The sequence below is a fragment of the Mercenaria mercenaria genome, chromosome 9 (assembly GCF_021730395.1).
Source record: "Mercenaria mercenaria strain notata chromosome 9, MADL_Memer_1, whole genome shotgun sequence".
NCBI lineage: Eukaryota > Metazoa > Mollusca > Bivalvia > Venerida > Veneridae > Mercenaria > Mercenaria mercenaria.
The window spans coordinates 45625830-45640185 of record NC_069369.1 but is presented as its reverse complement, the minus strand read 5'-3'; the positions used below and the strand labels follow the sequence as shown (position 1 = coordinate 45640185).

At 38.5% G+C, this 14356-nt stretch overlaps 1 protein-coding gene across 1 annotated transcript in view; it reads right to left on the bottom strand.

The window, feature by feature from the left end:
* Positions 1–14356, bottom strand: part of LOC123547014 (attractin-like protein 1) — a 117823-nt gene that overhangs the window by 27542 nt on the left and 75925 nt on the right. The window contains exons 18-20 of the mRNA XM_045333749.2: positions 12786–12879; positions 4068–4123; positions 1918–2012 (exon numbers count right to left, since the gene is read on the bottom strand). Of these exons, the coding sequence (XP_045189684.2) occupies positions 1918–2012; positions 4068–4123; positions 12786–12879 (245 nt within the window). The remainder of the gene's footprint in view (positions 1–1917; positions 2013–4067; positions 4124–12785; positions 12880–14356) is intronic.

The following is a 14356-nucleotide window of genomic DNA, read 5'->3' as shown; positions in this document are numbered from 1 at the left end:
CACATTGATTCAGTATGTGAAAAAAAGAAGCAAACATCTTACTTGATAATCCAAATTCAGCAAAACACGTTTGTAGCCATTTCAAGAAGCATTTCCTTAAAATTACAGTCCTACTGTCACTATAAACAGACATTACTCCGAAGATACTTTTAAAATCCATACTTATAATTAAATGCACAGATTCTCTCTAGTTAATGCAGTTGTTTACACTGTTTGATAACCTTGAAATTGGTAAAACACAATGTACTGTACACACGTGTATTGATGACATCATTATACTGATGACATCATAAAAGTGCCATGTTCAGAGAACTGTATGGAAGGCCGGTTATGCGCGCAGTGCATTATTGGAAAATTTACCGTGGTTAAATTGATATTTTACGTGGTTAGGTTACCGTGCGGTTAAACTGGTTTATACAAGAGAAAATAATCAGTGGTTACCTAACCACGATATATACCGCGGTTATAGTTTTACCGTGGTATATTTTAACCATTGTTTATACAATTGGCTGCAGGTGTACAACTTCTCATGTTATAAAACAATCCTCTCATGTTTTATGACTCTATGTCAAGTATATTTTGAGATACATGTGACACGAAACTTTTATCTTTTAACTAAGTCAAGGGCCATAACTCTGGTCTTACAGAGTGAAATAAAAACAAATTTAAAACTAGAAACGTGTCCATGGGACACAGATGCCCCCACTGTATGACAAAGGACACAAATTTTTTCCTAGGTCAGGGGCCATAAACTCCTACAATACTGAATGAATCCGGATGCGAAACCCCAGGTGCACAACTGCACATGCTGACCAACATTCCTGTAAACTTTGGTGACTCTAGGTCAAATACTTTTGGAGCTACATGCGACACATTAAAATGACCAATTTTTTTACTAAGTCAGGGGCCATAACTTCTACATGACTAATTGAATCCGGACGCGAAACCCCAGGTGCACAACTACACATGCTGACCAACATTCCTGTAAAGTTTTGTGGCTCTACGTCAAATACTTTTGGAGCTAGGCGCGACACAACACTAAAATGACCAATTTTTACGAAGTCAGGGCCCATAACTCATACACGACTGAATGAATCCGGACGCAAAACCCCAGGTGCACAACTACACATGCTGACACAACTTTCTCGGAAGGACGGACAAGGGCAAATCTATATGCCCGCCCACCAAAAAGTGGGGGCATAAAAACTCAGGTGCACAAATTCACATGCTGGATAATATTCTTATATGGTTTCAGGACTCTAAATGAAATATTTTTTAGATATATGCAAAACAAACTCTTAAGCACTTTATGTGTATTTTTTTATAAAGAAAACTAAGTTAATAATGCCTTTGTTTTAAGCAGTACACTCGCACTTTCATGTAGTTTTCTAGTACTTGGTACTGTGATCAATAATAAAATCTATAAGAAGATCCTTTGGAAGCACAGACTGCAACCAAACAAGATAATAGCAGACTCTGTTTGATGGAGTCTGGTCATATTTTAGATATATACATCTAAAAAAAGTTTAATTTCTGAAATAAAAACCTGGATTTTTATCATTGCGACATGCATGTGAAAATTCAGCTATTTCTATTTATGGAAAATAAAACAATTTGTGAATGCATCTGAAACTGTTCATTATAACTATTTACTCTACTGCATGAATTACTGCCTTCTGACCAAAAAAAAACTATTTTTTATAAGCAAGTTCTGTTCTTGCTATAATGGGTTCAATGTATCTGAAGACTTTTATATGAAATGAAGATGGCAAAAAAATCTGAAAAAAAAAGAGAAGAGATTGTTTTCACTATTTCCAAGTTTACTATACCTTAGTTTTACAGCAATTACACACGAAAACTGTAGGCTTTACAGAAAAATATGTCAGTATTGAAAAGTTGTATAAAACAGGTACTTACAGCTACAGGAATGTTCATAAAGTTGATGCCAGTGTAGTGTTTGTCCTCTTGCTTTGACAGATTGAATGTAAACTGATAGTCTGTCCTCAAGTCATCTACAACAAAAGGCATCTTATGGTGATCATCCTTGCAACATTGAAATCTGCTTTAACATACAGTGTATGACTCTATTCTATTGTCTACATCTATATACATCTAAAACAAGAGCTGTCTCCATAGGATGACACATGCCCCCGATGGCACTTTGAATGAATAGTTATGGCCGATGTTAGAGTTTAGGACCTTTGACCTACGGAGCTGGGTCTTGCGCGCGACACATCGCCTTACTGTGTCACACATTCATGCATAGTTATTTTAAAATCCATGCATGAATGACAAAGATATGGACCGGACACGCCCATCAATGCACTATCATGAAAAATGACCTTTAACCTCTAAGTGTGACCTTGACCTTTGAGCTACGGACCTGGGTCTTGCGGTGGCACGTTGTCTTACTGTGGTACACATTCATGCCAAGTTATTTGAAAATCCATCCATCGATGACAAAGATATGGACCGGACACGCCCATCAATGCACTATCCTTTAACGTCTAAGTGTGACCTTGACCTTTGAGCTACAGACCTGGGTCTTGCGCGCGACATGTCGTCTTACTGTGGTACACATTTATGCCAAGTTATTTGAAAATCCATCCATCGATGACAAAGATATGGACCGGACACGCCCATCAATGCACTATCCATTTAATGTCTAAGTGTGACCTTGACCATTGAGCTACAGGGCCTGGGTCTTGCGCGCGAACAGTCGTCTTACTGTGTACACATTTATGCCAAGTTATTTGAAAATCCATCCATCGATGACAAAGATATGGACCAAACACGCCCATCAATGCACTATCCTTTAATGTCTAAGTGTGACCTTGACCTTTGAGCTACGGACCTGGGTCTTGCGCGCAACACGTCGTCTTACTGTGATACACATTCATGCCAAGTTATTTGAAAATCCATCCATCGATGACAAAGATATGGACCGGACACGCCAATCAATGCACTATCCTTTAATGTCTAAGTGTGACCTTGACCTTTGAGCTACGGACCTGGGTCTTGCGCTTGACACGTCGTCTTACTGTGGTACACATTCATGCGAAGTTATTTGAAAATCCATCCATCGATGACAAAGATATGAACCTGACACGCCCATCAATGCACTATCATTTAATGTCTAAGTGTGACCTTGACCTTTGAGCTACAGACCTGGGTCTTGCATGGGACATGTCGTCTTACTGTGGTACACATTCATGCCAAGTTATTTGAAAATCCATCCATCGATGACAAAGATATGGACCGGACACGCCCATCAATACACTATCATTTAATGTCTAAGTGTGACCTTGACCTTTGAGCTACGGACCTGGGTCTTGCGCGCGACACGTCGTCTTACTGTGGTACACATTCATGCCAAGTTATTTGAAAATCCATCCATCGATGACAAAGATATGGACCGGACACGCCCATCAATGCACTATCCTTTAATGTCTAAGTGTGACCTTGACCTTTGAGCTACGGACCTGGATCTTGCGTGCGACACGTCGTCTTACTGTGGTACACATTCATGCCAAGTTATTTGAAAATCCATCTATCGATGACAAAGATATGAACCGGACACGAAAATTGCGGACAGACTAACAGACCGACAGACAGACAGACGGTTCAAAAACTATATGCCTCCCTTCGGGGGCATAAAAATTGCATTACTAAATACTTCCTGCACGGGTGACTGTAATAGCATTACAGGCAGCACTGTAGTGCTACCTCACTGGAATATCATGCCATAGACACATGACAACCCAACCAGTGACATTATACTGACAACAGGCTGACCAGTCCTAGCACTATCCTCTCAATGCTGAGCGCCAAGCGAGGAAGCTACTAGTATCATTTGTAACATCTCTGGTATGGTGCAGCCAGTGAGCGAACCCTAGATATCCTGCACTTGAAACAGGCACTCTACCACTAAGCTAATGAGGCAGTGTGTTTCAAGTCTGTAGGCTGAAGGGTTTTCCAGTTATGGATATGAAGCCAATTTTTGTATGGATGGACCTTCTGGCTGGCCAACATGTTCTTTACAAGGATGTATAATAAAAAAAACTTACAGTAACATGTTCCTCCATCATTTGGGTTACCAAAATAGTTATTCTGATAGTCACATCTGAAATAAAAAGTGTAATTATAAATTCAAACTGATAACAAAAGGTGGGACTGTCTTTTGTTCTGATCTGTTTGAACCAATGGCTAGTAATATTCCAGAATATGAGTGCCAAACTTGCACATTGCATGTTCAACACAGCAAATAAATTTTGGTTGTTAAATTACTCTACTTACTATGTGGGCAATGTTTTGCAATTTTGACTAATTGAAGGGCTATAACTCCATAGAAACTTTTCCAACCTGACTTCTTATCAAACCTGACCTAAATTTTATGGAGATTCACATGCTGTTTAAGTATGGTTGATATCAAGGAAAAATACTCCAGTAATTGTGGGGACACTGTCAATTGTATGAATTCAAGGGCAACAAGCCTTTCAGTGAATTTGTATTCCCTGCCGAATGGGATAAAGGATTTTACCCTTGAAAAAGCATTCTCTGCCTGCAAAAAGCACTTAAATACAATTGAATTTGTCTTTTTAAATGCTACTCATTCTAAGTTATTCACTGAATACCATTTTTCTACATTTAGTAACAATGACCTTGACCCAAGTTAACCTAAATTGAAACAAAAACAAGAGGACCATGATGGTCCTGAATCGCTCACCTGTTCCCGCATGACCCAGTTTTGAGTATGACGTCGTTTTTTCTATTATTTGACAAAGTGACCTAGCTTTTGAGCTCCTGTGACCCAGTTTTGAGCTTGACCTAGATATCATCAAGATAAAAATTCTGACCAATTTTCATGAAGATCCATTGAAAAATATGGCCTCTAGAGAGGTCAAAAGATTTTTCAAATTTTAGACCTAATGACCTAGTTTTTGACCACAGTTGACCCAGTTTCAAAATTGACCTAGATATCATCAAGATGAACATTCAGACAACTTTCATACAGATCCCATGGAAATAATGGCCTCTAGAGAGGTCACAAGGCTTTTTTATTATTTGACCTACTGACCTAGTTTTTGATGGCACGTGACCCAGTTTCAAACTTGACCTAGATATCATCAAGGTGAATATTCTGTCCAATTTTCATGAAGATCCATTCAAGGGTATGGCCTCTAGAGAGGTCACAAGGTTTTTCGATTTTAAGACCTACTGACCTAGTTTTTGATCGCAGTTGACCCAGTTTCAAACCTGACCTATATATCATCAAGATAAACATTCAGACCAACTTTCATACAGGTCCATTAAAAAATATGACCTCTAGAGAGGTCACAAGGTTTTTTCATTATTTGACCTACTGACCTACTTTTTGACGACATGTGACACACTTTCGAACTTGACCTAGATATCATCAAGATGAACATTCTGACCAATTTTGATGAAGATCCATTCAAAAGTATGGCCTCTAGAGAGGTCACAAGGTTTTTCTATTTTTAGACCTACTGACCTAGTTTTTGACCGCACGTGACCCAGTTTCGAACTTGACCTAGATATCATCAAGATAAACATTCAGACCAACTTTCATACAGATCCCATGTAAATTATGGCCTTTAAAGAGGTCACAAGGTTTTTCTATTATTTGACCTACTGACCTAGTTTTTGAAGGCACGTGACCCAGTTTCAAACCTGACCTAGATATCATCAAGATGAACATTCTGAGCAATTTTCATGAAGATCTTGTAAAATATATGGCCTCTAGAGAGGTCACAAGGTTTTTCTATTTTTAGACCTACTGACCTAGTTTTTGACCGCAGGTGACCCAGTTTCAAACTTGACCTAGATATCATCAAGGTGAACATTCTGACCAAATTTCATAAAGATCCCATGGAAAATATGGCCTTTAGGGAGGTCACAAGGTTTTTCTATTATTTGACCTACTGACCTAGTTTTTGATGGCACGTGACCCAGTTTCGAACTTGACCAAGATATCATCAAGGTGAACATTCTGACCAATTTTCATGAAGATCTTGTGAAATATATGGCCTCTAGAGAGGTCACAAGGTTTTTCTATTTTTAGACCTACTGACCTAGTTTTTGACCGCACGTGACCCAGTTTCGAACTTGACCTAGATATCATCAAAGTGAACATTCTGACCAAATTTCATAAAGATCCCATGAAAAATATGGCCTTTAGAGAGGTCACAAGGTTTTTCTATTATTTGACCTACTGACCTAGTTTTTGATGGCACGTGACCCAGTTTTGAACTTGACCTAGATATCATCAAGGTGAACATTCTGACCAACTTTCATAAAGATCCCATGAAAAATGTGACCTCTAGAGTGGTCACAAGCAAAAGTTTACGCACGCACGGACGGACGGACGACGGACGCTGCGCGATCACAAAAGCTCACCTTGTCACTTTGTGACAGGTGAGCTAAAAATGGTCTCAATGAAAGCTACTTTTTTACCAGGTTTGGTCTGCTTACCTCACTCCTAACTGAAGTTATTGTGAGAAAACCAGTTGTCTACATTTAGTAACAATGATCTTAACCTTGACCTAAGCAACCAAAAATACACCTAAAACCATGGTCACCATGCAAGCTTCCTAAATTCCAAGTATTGGATGCAATACCCTATTCCTTAGTGATGTTATTGAGCAGAAACAATTTTTCTATTTTCAGTAACAGCTACCTTGACCTTGACCCCAGTGACTAAAACGCATACCATACAACAGTTTTCAAGAAGATATAATATGTACTAAGCTTGGTCACAATATCCCATAGCAAAAATGGATTTTAAAATGAAATAGCCTATATTAAGTAAGCATTATACAAGTACTAATGGCCATAACGCATGTGTTCCTGAAGCAATTTCACTGAATCTTGCAGAGCCACATTTCCCAATTACAATTAATAGATGTTTTGTCAGAGATATGACTTCAGATGGACAGAAAATGGAGTTAAAACACTATTTTTGTAATATATATTATATAGGTAAAAAGGGCCATAAATCTTGTTTTCCTCAAGCAATCTGTCTGAAACCTGCACAGCCTTATTTCCCTACAGCATGTAACATTTCTGCCATTTGTTATTGGAATCCATGACACCATGTCTGAGATATGATTCCAGATGGACAGAAAAATGGACTATTTATGTACTACATGTATAGCAGACTCGGTTCGACTGCGAGGTAATGGAAAGTGCAACACCCATCACGCCCCCTAGCACCAGCTTAAGTGGAACTCTATTACAAAGATATTGAATGGACTCTATGGTCCCAAAGGACCAGAAAATATAACAACACTGAATCCAAGTATGGGGAGACTTTTTATAGCTGCTGCATGGAACTTATATCCAACAAACCAATTCTGAGATATGACTCCAAACAGAAAAAAAATTGAACAAGAGCTGTCACTAATGGTGACAAATGCACCCCCAGCACCTTGACCTTTGACCTGGTGACCTTGACCTTTGACCTGGTGACCCCAAAGTCAATAGGGGTCGTGTATTCAGAAAGTACTATCAGCATGTGAAGTTTAAAGGTCCTGCATGCAGTGTTTCGCGAGTAAAGTGCCTTCATGCAAAAAGTTAACATTGGCCCCTGTGACCTTGACCTTTGACCTGGTGACCCCAGTCAGTAGGGGTTGTGTACTCAATAAGTACTATCACCATGTGAAATTTAAAGTTCCTGGGTGCAGTGGTTCGCAAGTGAAGTGCCTTCATGCAAAAAGTTAACATTGGCCCCTGTGACCTTGACCTTTGACCTGGTGACCCCAAAGTCAGTAGAGGTCGTGTACTCAATAAGTACTATCAGCACGTGAAGTTTGAAGGTCCTGGGTGCAGTGGTGCCCAAGTAAAGTGCCTTCATGCAAAAAGTTAACACTGGCTCCTGTGACCTTGACCTTTGACCTGGTGACCCCAATGTCAGTAGGGGTTGTGAACTCAATAAGTACTATCAGCATGTGAAGTCTGAAGGTCCTGGGTGCAGTCATTCAGGAGTAAAATGCCTTCATGCAAAAAGTTAACAACGGCCCCTGTGACCTTGACCTTTGACCTGGTGACCCCAAAGTCAGTAGGGGTCGTGTACTCAATAAGTACTATCAGCATGTGAAGTGTGAAGGTCCTGGGTGCAGTGGTTCGCAAGTCAAGTGCCTTCATGCAAAAAGTTAACATTGGCCCCTGTGACCTTGACCTTTGACCTGGTGACCCCAAAGTCAGTAGGGGTCGTGTACTCAATAAGTACTATCAGCATGTGAAGTTTGAAGGTCCTGGGTGCAGTGGTTCGCAAGTAAAGTGCCTTCAGGCAAAAAGTTAACATTGGCCCCTGTGACCTTGACCTTTGACCTGGTGACCCCAATGTCAGTAGGGGTTGTGTACTCAATAAGTGCTATCAGCAAGTGAAGTTTAAAGGTCCTGGGTGCAGTGGTTCGCAGGTAAAGTGCCTTCAGGCAAAAAGTTAACATTAGCCCCTGTGACCTTGACCTTTGACCTGGTGACCCCAAAGTCAGTAGGGGTCGTGTACTCAATAAGTACTATCAGCAGGTGAAGTTTGGTCCTGGGTGCAGTTCTTCGCGAGTAAAGTGCCTTCATGCTGAAGTTAACATTGGCCTTCATGCTGAAGTTAATGTTGGCCTTCATGCAAAAAGTTAACGTTGTGACGAACGAACGAGCAGACGGACAGTTGAAAACTAATATGCCTCCCTTCGGGTGCATAATAAAAACACAATATATGAACTATGTATATAATTGCAAAGGGCCATAAATCTTTTATTCCTCAACCAATCTGAATAAATCTTGCAGGATCACGTTCATATTTCTACCATGTTTTACTGAAATCCATTACACCATGTCTAAGTTATGACTCTGGATGGACAGAAAAAGGACTATTTATATACTAGTACAAAGGGCCAGAAATCTTGTTTTCCTCAACCAATCTAAATGAAACTTGGAAGACCGCATTGCCCTATAACTGTTAACATTTCTACCATGTTTTATTGAAATCCTTCCATCCATGTCAGAGATATGACTTCGGATGTACAGAAAATAGAATAAGACACTATATAATGTATGTACAAAGGGCCACAACTATTGTCTTACTCATGCTTGCTGGGTGGCATATCTCTATAGCAGTATGTAAGTAAGTAAGTTAGTAAGTAACTTCTTTATTTAACAAGGCTTACGCATTGGGTTTCCCGATCTTCCATGTGGGCCTCAACGTATATACAGTCAACATAATACACAACATATATATACAGTGAACCAGTATAAAACATCATAATATAAATCTATTGGAGAATTGAATTTAGGTTTATGAATAAATTATTGTAATATGAGCAATATTCAAATTTTCATAAAATCAACTTGAAAAATACATGATTATGTAGAAAGACAAAAATGAAATACTTGTAGTGATGATTTTTATCAATTCATCACTAACAGTTTAGATATTCAGTTTTAAGATGTTATGTAATGCAAAAATCCAGTTAGAGAATTGCCACTGGACATAAGCCATTTGAAATTTCCTAAGAATATCAGAATTAGAAAATGATTAGTTTGCATTTTGTACAGATCTTAGGTTTAAGTTGTGCCTGTGTTATACTGTTTGGAATTTATTTTTCATATACATTGGATATAGATTAATACACGAGAATTGACTTTTTGTACATAATTGTTTGGTCAAAGGATATCCAATTTAGTACCTTAAATAATTCATTTGAAGGGGTTTACATTTCTAACTTGTTTTATTTATTAAATACTTCACACCAAGTCAAAGATTCAGTTTCGTACAGACAGACTGACAGACGAAAAGATAACATAAGCCAAAACTACATCCCTCCGCCTTTGGTAGGGGATAATACTGCTTGAGAAACTGAACCAATCTGGCTGGTTATCGAACTGTAGCTAGATTTCATAGAGACACATTCTCTGTATAAGAGTGGTTTACTTCGGAGAAAATATACTGTAGTTATTATGCGGACATTTCTAATTTTCATAATTTTAACTAACTCCAGGGCCATAATCTTGGAAATCATATTCAAAATTGGTTGATTATTGAACTAGACCTAAATTTTAGTGTAATACTTCTGTATAAGTATCGCTGACATAAAAGAACAAGAGAAGCCTGGTCCTGGGTTGCTCAACTGAGAGACATGGATTTTCTGTCAGGAACATCTATGAACTACTTTTAAAATCAGCCACAAACTAAAGCTGCTTTTGAGAAAAGCGCATGTCTCCCACAATTGCCTAATCATAATAGATTGGCATTTCTTCTCCATTTTGTATCTGAGTTAATCATGCAACAATACATGTATCACTGGCAGAGCGATTTTCGGTAATTCTAGGGCCATAATTCAGAAGTGCCTGGGCCAATTTGACTAATTATCAAACTTGCTGAGGACTTATTGTCAAACACATTTTGTTAAAGTTTGGTAAAGATCAGATGAGAACTGTTCGACTTAGAGCGCGGACATCAGTGTACGGAGCGATTTTCGATAATTCAATGGCCATAATTCCGAAGTGCCTGGGCCGATTTGGCTTGTTTTTGAAACTGGCCGAGGACTTATCGGTAAACACATTTTTTTTACAGTTTGGTGAAGATCGGATGAGAACTGTTCGACTTAGAGCGCAGACATCAGTGTACAGAGCGATTTTCAGTAATTCAAGGGCCATAATTCCGAAGTGCCTGGGCCGATTTGGCTCCTTATCGAACTTGGCTGAGGACTTATTGGTAAACACATTTTGTTAAAGTTTGGTGAAGATTGGATGAGAACTGTTTGACTTTAAACGTAGACATGAGTAAAAAGGACGATTTTCGGTAATTCAAGGGCCATAATTCTGAAGTGCCTCATTATCGAACTTGGCCGAAGACTTATTGGTAAACATGTTTTTTTAAGTTTGGTGAAGATCGGATGAGAACTGTTAAGACTTAGAGTGTGGACAAGATTTGTGACTGACACACACACAGACAGCAGTAAATCAATATATCTCCCACACCACTATGTGGTGGGAGACATAATTTTAATCATGTAACCCTGAACTACAGTTATAACCTCTAATATCTGGACTCAAATCTGTGGTTTCCAAATGGGACTGACATGGGACTCGTATGGCCTTTGCTAATATATCATTATTAGTATTTTCAATTGTGTTATAAAGTGGATGTACTCGTTATTGTGTCGGTAGGTTGGTTTACTGTATATGGCATGAGTATAAATATGTTACGGTAAATATAATTTATCAATTGCTTCTCTGTGGTTGATTCTAGTCATCGGTGTATAGGTTGACTTTATAAATTGTTAAATCCATGTTTATGAGGCCACTTGAACCGTTTGGCAGGTTCTAGTCAATCGGCCACTGACTGTGTAAGTAGTTAAAGTCATGAGGAATCGACCCTTGACTGTATAAATAGTTAAATTTCCATGTTCATAAGAAATCGTCCAATGCCACCGTGTGGCCAGTTGTAGTCAATCAGCAAATGCCTGTTTAGTTAAATCCATGTTCATGACCTGCTGTTACATAACTGAAAAACTGTTGAAAAATGGCGTTAAACCCAAACAAACAAACAATGTTCATGAGGAATCGTCCACTTGCACTGTGTGGACGGATCTGAGCGATCTGCGATCAATCTGTTGTCTGTGAAAATAATGTACAGATGGAATCGTGGTGAAGTTTTGGTATTATTCTTTGACTGTAATTTTATGCATCTGCGGTATGGTTAAATGTATTTGTAATGTAATATTTATAATACCGTATGTCTGTTTATGATGCGGTTGGTATGGTTGTGAACTTGGGTTTAACCGTAAAGAGAAACAATGTAATTCCTAGTGTCACAATGAAATAAATGTTTTTTATTAAAATTTTGAATCTCGAAGAGGTGAAACAATCCATATCGTCACCTTAGCGCAGAAGGTGAGTAAGTCCTTCTTTAAGTCAATGCAGTTATCCACTTCTAGCGTTGAGGTGACGATATGCTTCCATGCTCGACGGCGGTTTTACTAGTACATATAGCGTGGGGTTTATACTTAATGAAACATTTATCCAGCATATCATTTCTCACGGCAATAGCTGCCACTTACTAGGGATAATCTTTCTGTCTGATAATTAGTGCTGTTGTTGTTGTTGTTAGGTACAGTAATCCATAAATAAAATGAGTAGTACCAATTAAGTGTTGTCTGTTTACTTCTGGAGTCTTAAAATAAATAAAGATGCTGGAAAGCACTTAAGCTTAAAATCAGCTATTTTTGCAATTTAAAGGGTCATATTAACTGCAGTGCCAATTATCCAATCCGGCCGTTTTTGTTTTTTTTAGCACATCCAACTGAAATCTGAATTGTATGCAAATTTGGTCAAAGTCACATAAAAAATGAATATGTTATCATAAACACAAGCTAAATGTGGACAGGTGGACAACAGATTAACTAACTACGGACAAAAGACATACTAAAAGCTTTAGCTCAGCTTTGTTCATGTAAGCTTAAACTTAACACTAGTTATCCATTTTTTGACTATTCAAGGGCCATGACTTTGCAGATACTGGTCCAAACTATCGGACCAGACCTACTAATAGTAATACATCCTCTGTATAAATCTTGTTAAAATCTAAGAAAAATTACTCTGGTTACCCAGCAGACAGTCAATTTTGACAGACTCAAGAGCCGTAAGTCTAGAGAAATATGTCAAAACTGGCTGGCTAGTTACTGAACCTGACCCAATGTCAAACGTTTTTCTAAAATGGACATTTAAAAATAAAATGGGCATATAAAAAGAATGTTTGTACTTACACTTGACAGCGGTCACCTTTGACACCACGTGTCCTACAGTAACAAGAACCTGTCTCTCTGTTGCATGTGTCTGCCTGTCCATTACAGCTACATGCTGTAATATAAAAACATGGCTGGTCTTCATACACAACGAAGGACTACTTTTGAACAAGTGCTTGTCCCCCCGGATAGCTTCATTTGAATGGAAGTGTTTCTGATATGCAATATCTGGGTAAATGTTGGTCAAAGTTTTCATCACCTATTTCTTTGCATAAAACTTGTTAGATACTGTTTTAATTTTATTTATATTGCTTGTGAAAAATCTTAAACCCATGATGAAATAACTACCCACATCAGTGTAGATCTACTGCTGCCAATTAGTTAATGTTGGAAATAGGGCTCCATATTAAAAACGGTACTTCAACTTGGGAATAAGGCTTCATATTAAAACAGTACTAGAGACGCTTTTGAGAAAAGCGCATGTCTCCCACAACTGCCTTAAATCATCTTGCGCATGTGCTTTCGTGCACCCAAAACGTACCCTATATTACTAATTAGTAGTATAGGGTACGTTTTGCCTGTACGAAAGCGCATGCGAAATGAGGATTTTCCGGTAATTCAAGGGCCATACATGTAATTCCAAAGTACCTGAGCCGATTTGGCTAGTCATCGAACTTGGCCAAGGTCTTATGGTCAGACACATTTTGTTCAAGTTTGGTGAAGATCGTGTGAGAAATGTTCGACTTAGAGTGCGGACAAGCTTTGTGACAGACAGACACACAGACTTGAGTAAATCAATATGTCTCCCACACCACTGTGTGGTGGGAGACATAATAAGGCTTCACATTAAAACAGTACTTCAACTTAGGTATAAGGCTCCATATTAAAATAGTACTTCAACTTAGGTATAAGGCTCCATATTAAAACAGTACTTCAACTTAGGTATAAGGCTCCATATTAAAACAGTACTCCAACTTAGGTATAAGGCTCCATATTAAAACAGTACTTCAACTTAGGTATAAGGCTCCATATTAAAACAGTACTTCAACTTAGGTATAAGGCTCCATATTAAAACAGTACTTCAACTTAGGTATAAGGCTCCATATTAAAGCAGTGCACACTACCTGCTCTGCAATGTACTGCCCCAAAATGTCACATCAGTGTTTAAGCCAGAGACAGGTTTCCAAGAGGTGGCATAAAAAACAAGCAAGGAAAAGTAATGGTTCTTATACAAAGCACTTTCTGTCAATATCTTCACTATTTTTAAATTTATGCCCAGTTAAAAAAAACCCAATGAAGTGAGATAACTGACAAATAAGTCAGATAGAGTTCATGTACACTGCACTTCCTCTAAATTTCTTCTATCACTGTGTGCAATTTCACCATGTCTATCATATACATCTCATTTACCCAGCTTTAAACTTACATGTAACCTAGATTTGATAACAAGAGCTGTCAGTGGACAGCGCGCTCGACTATTCTCAGTGCTTGATAGTATATATAATACAAGCAATGAGTAAAACTTTAACATTACAATAAGCATATTCTAAGTCGAAAAGGGGCCATAAGTCAAAATGCTTGATAGAGTTGCC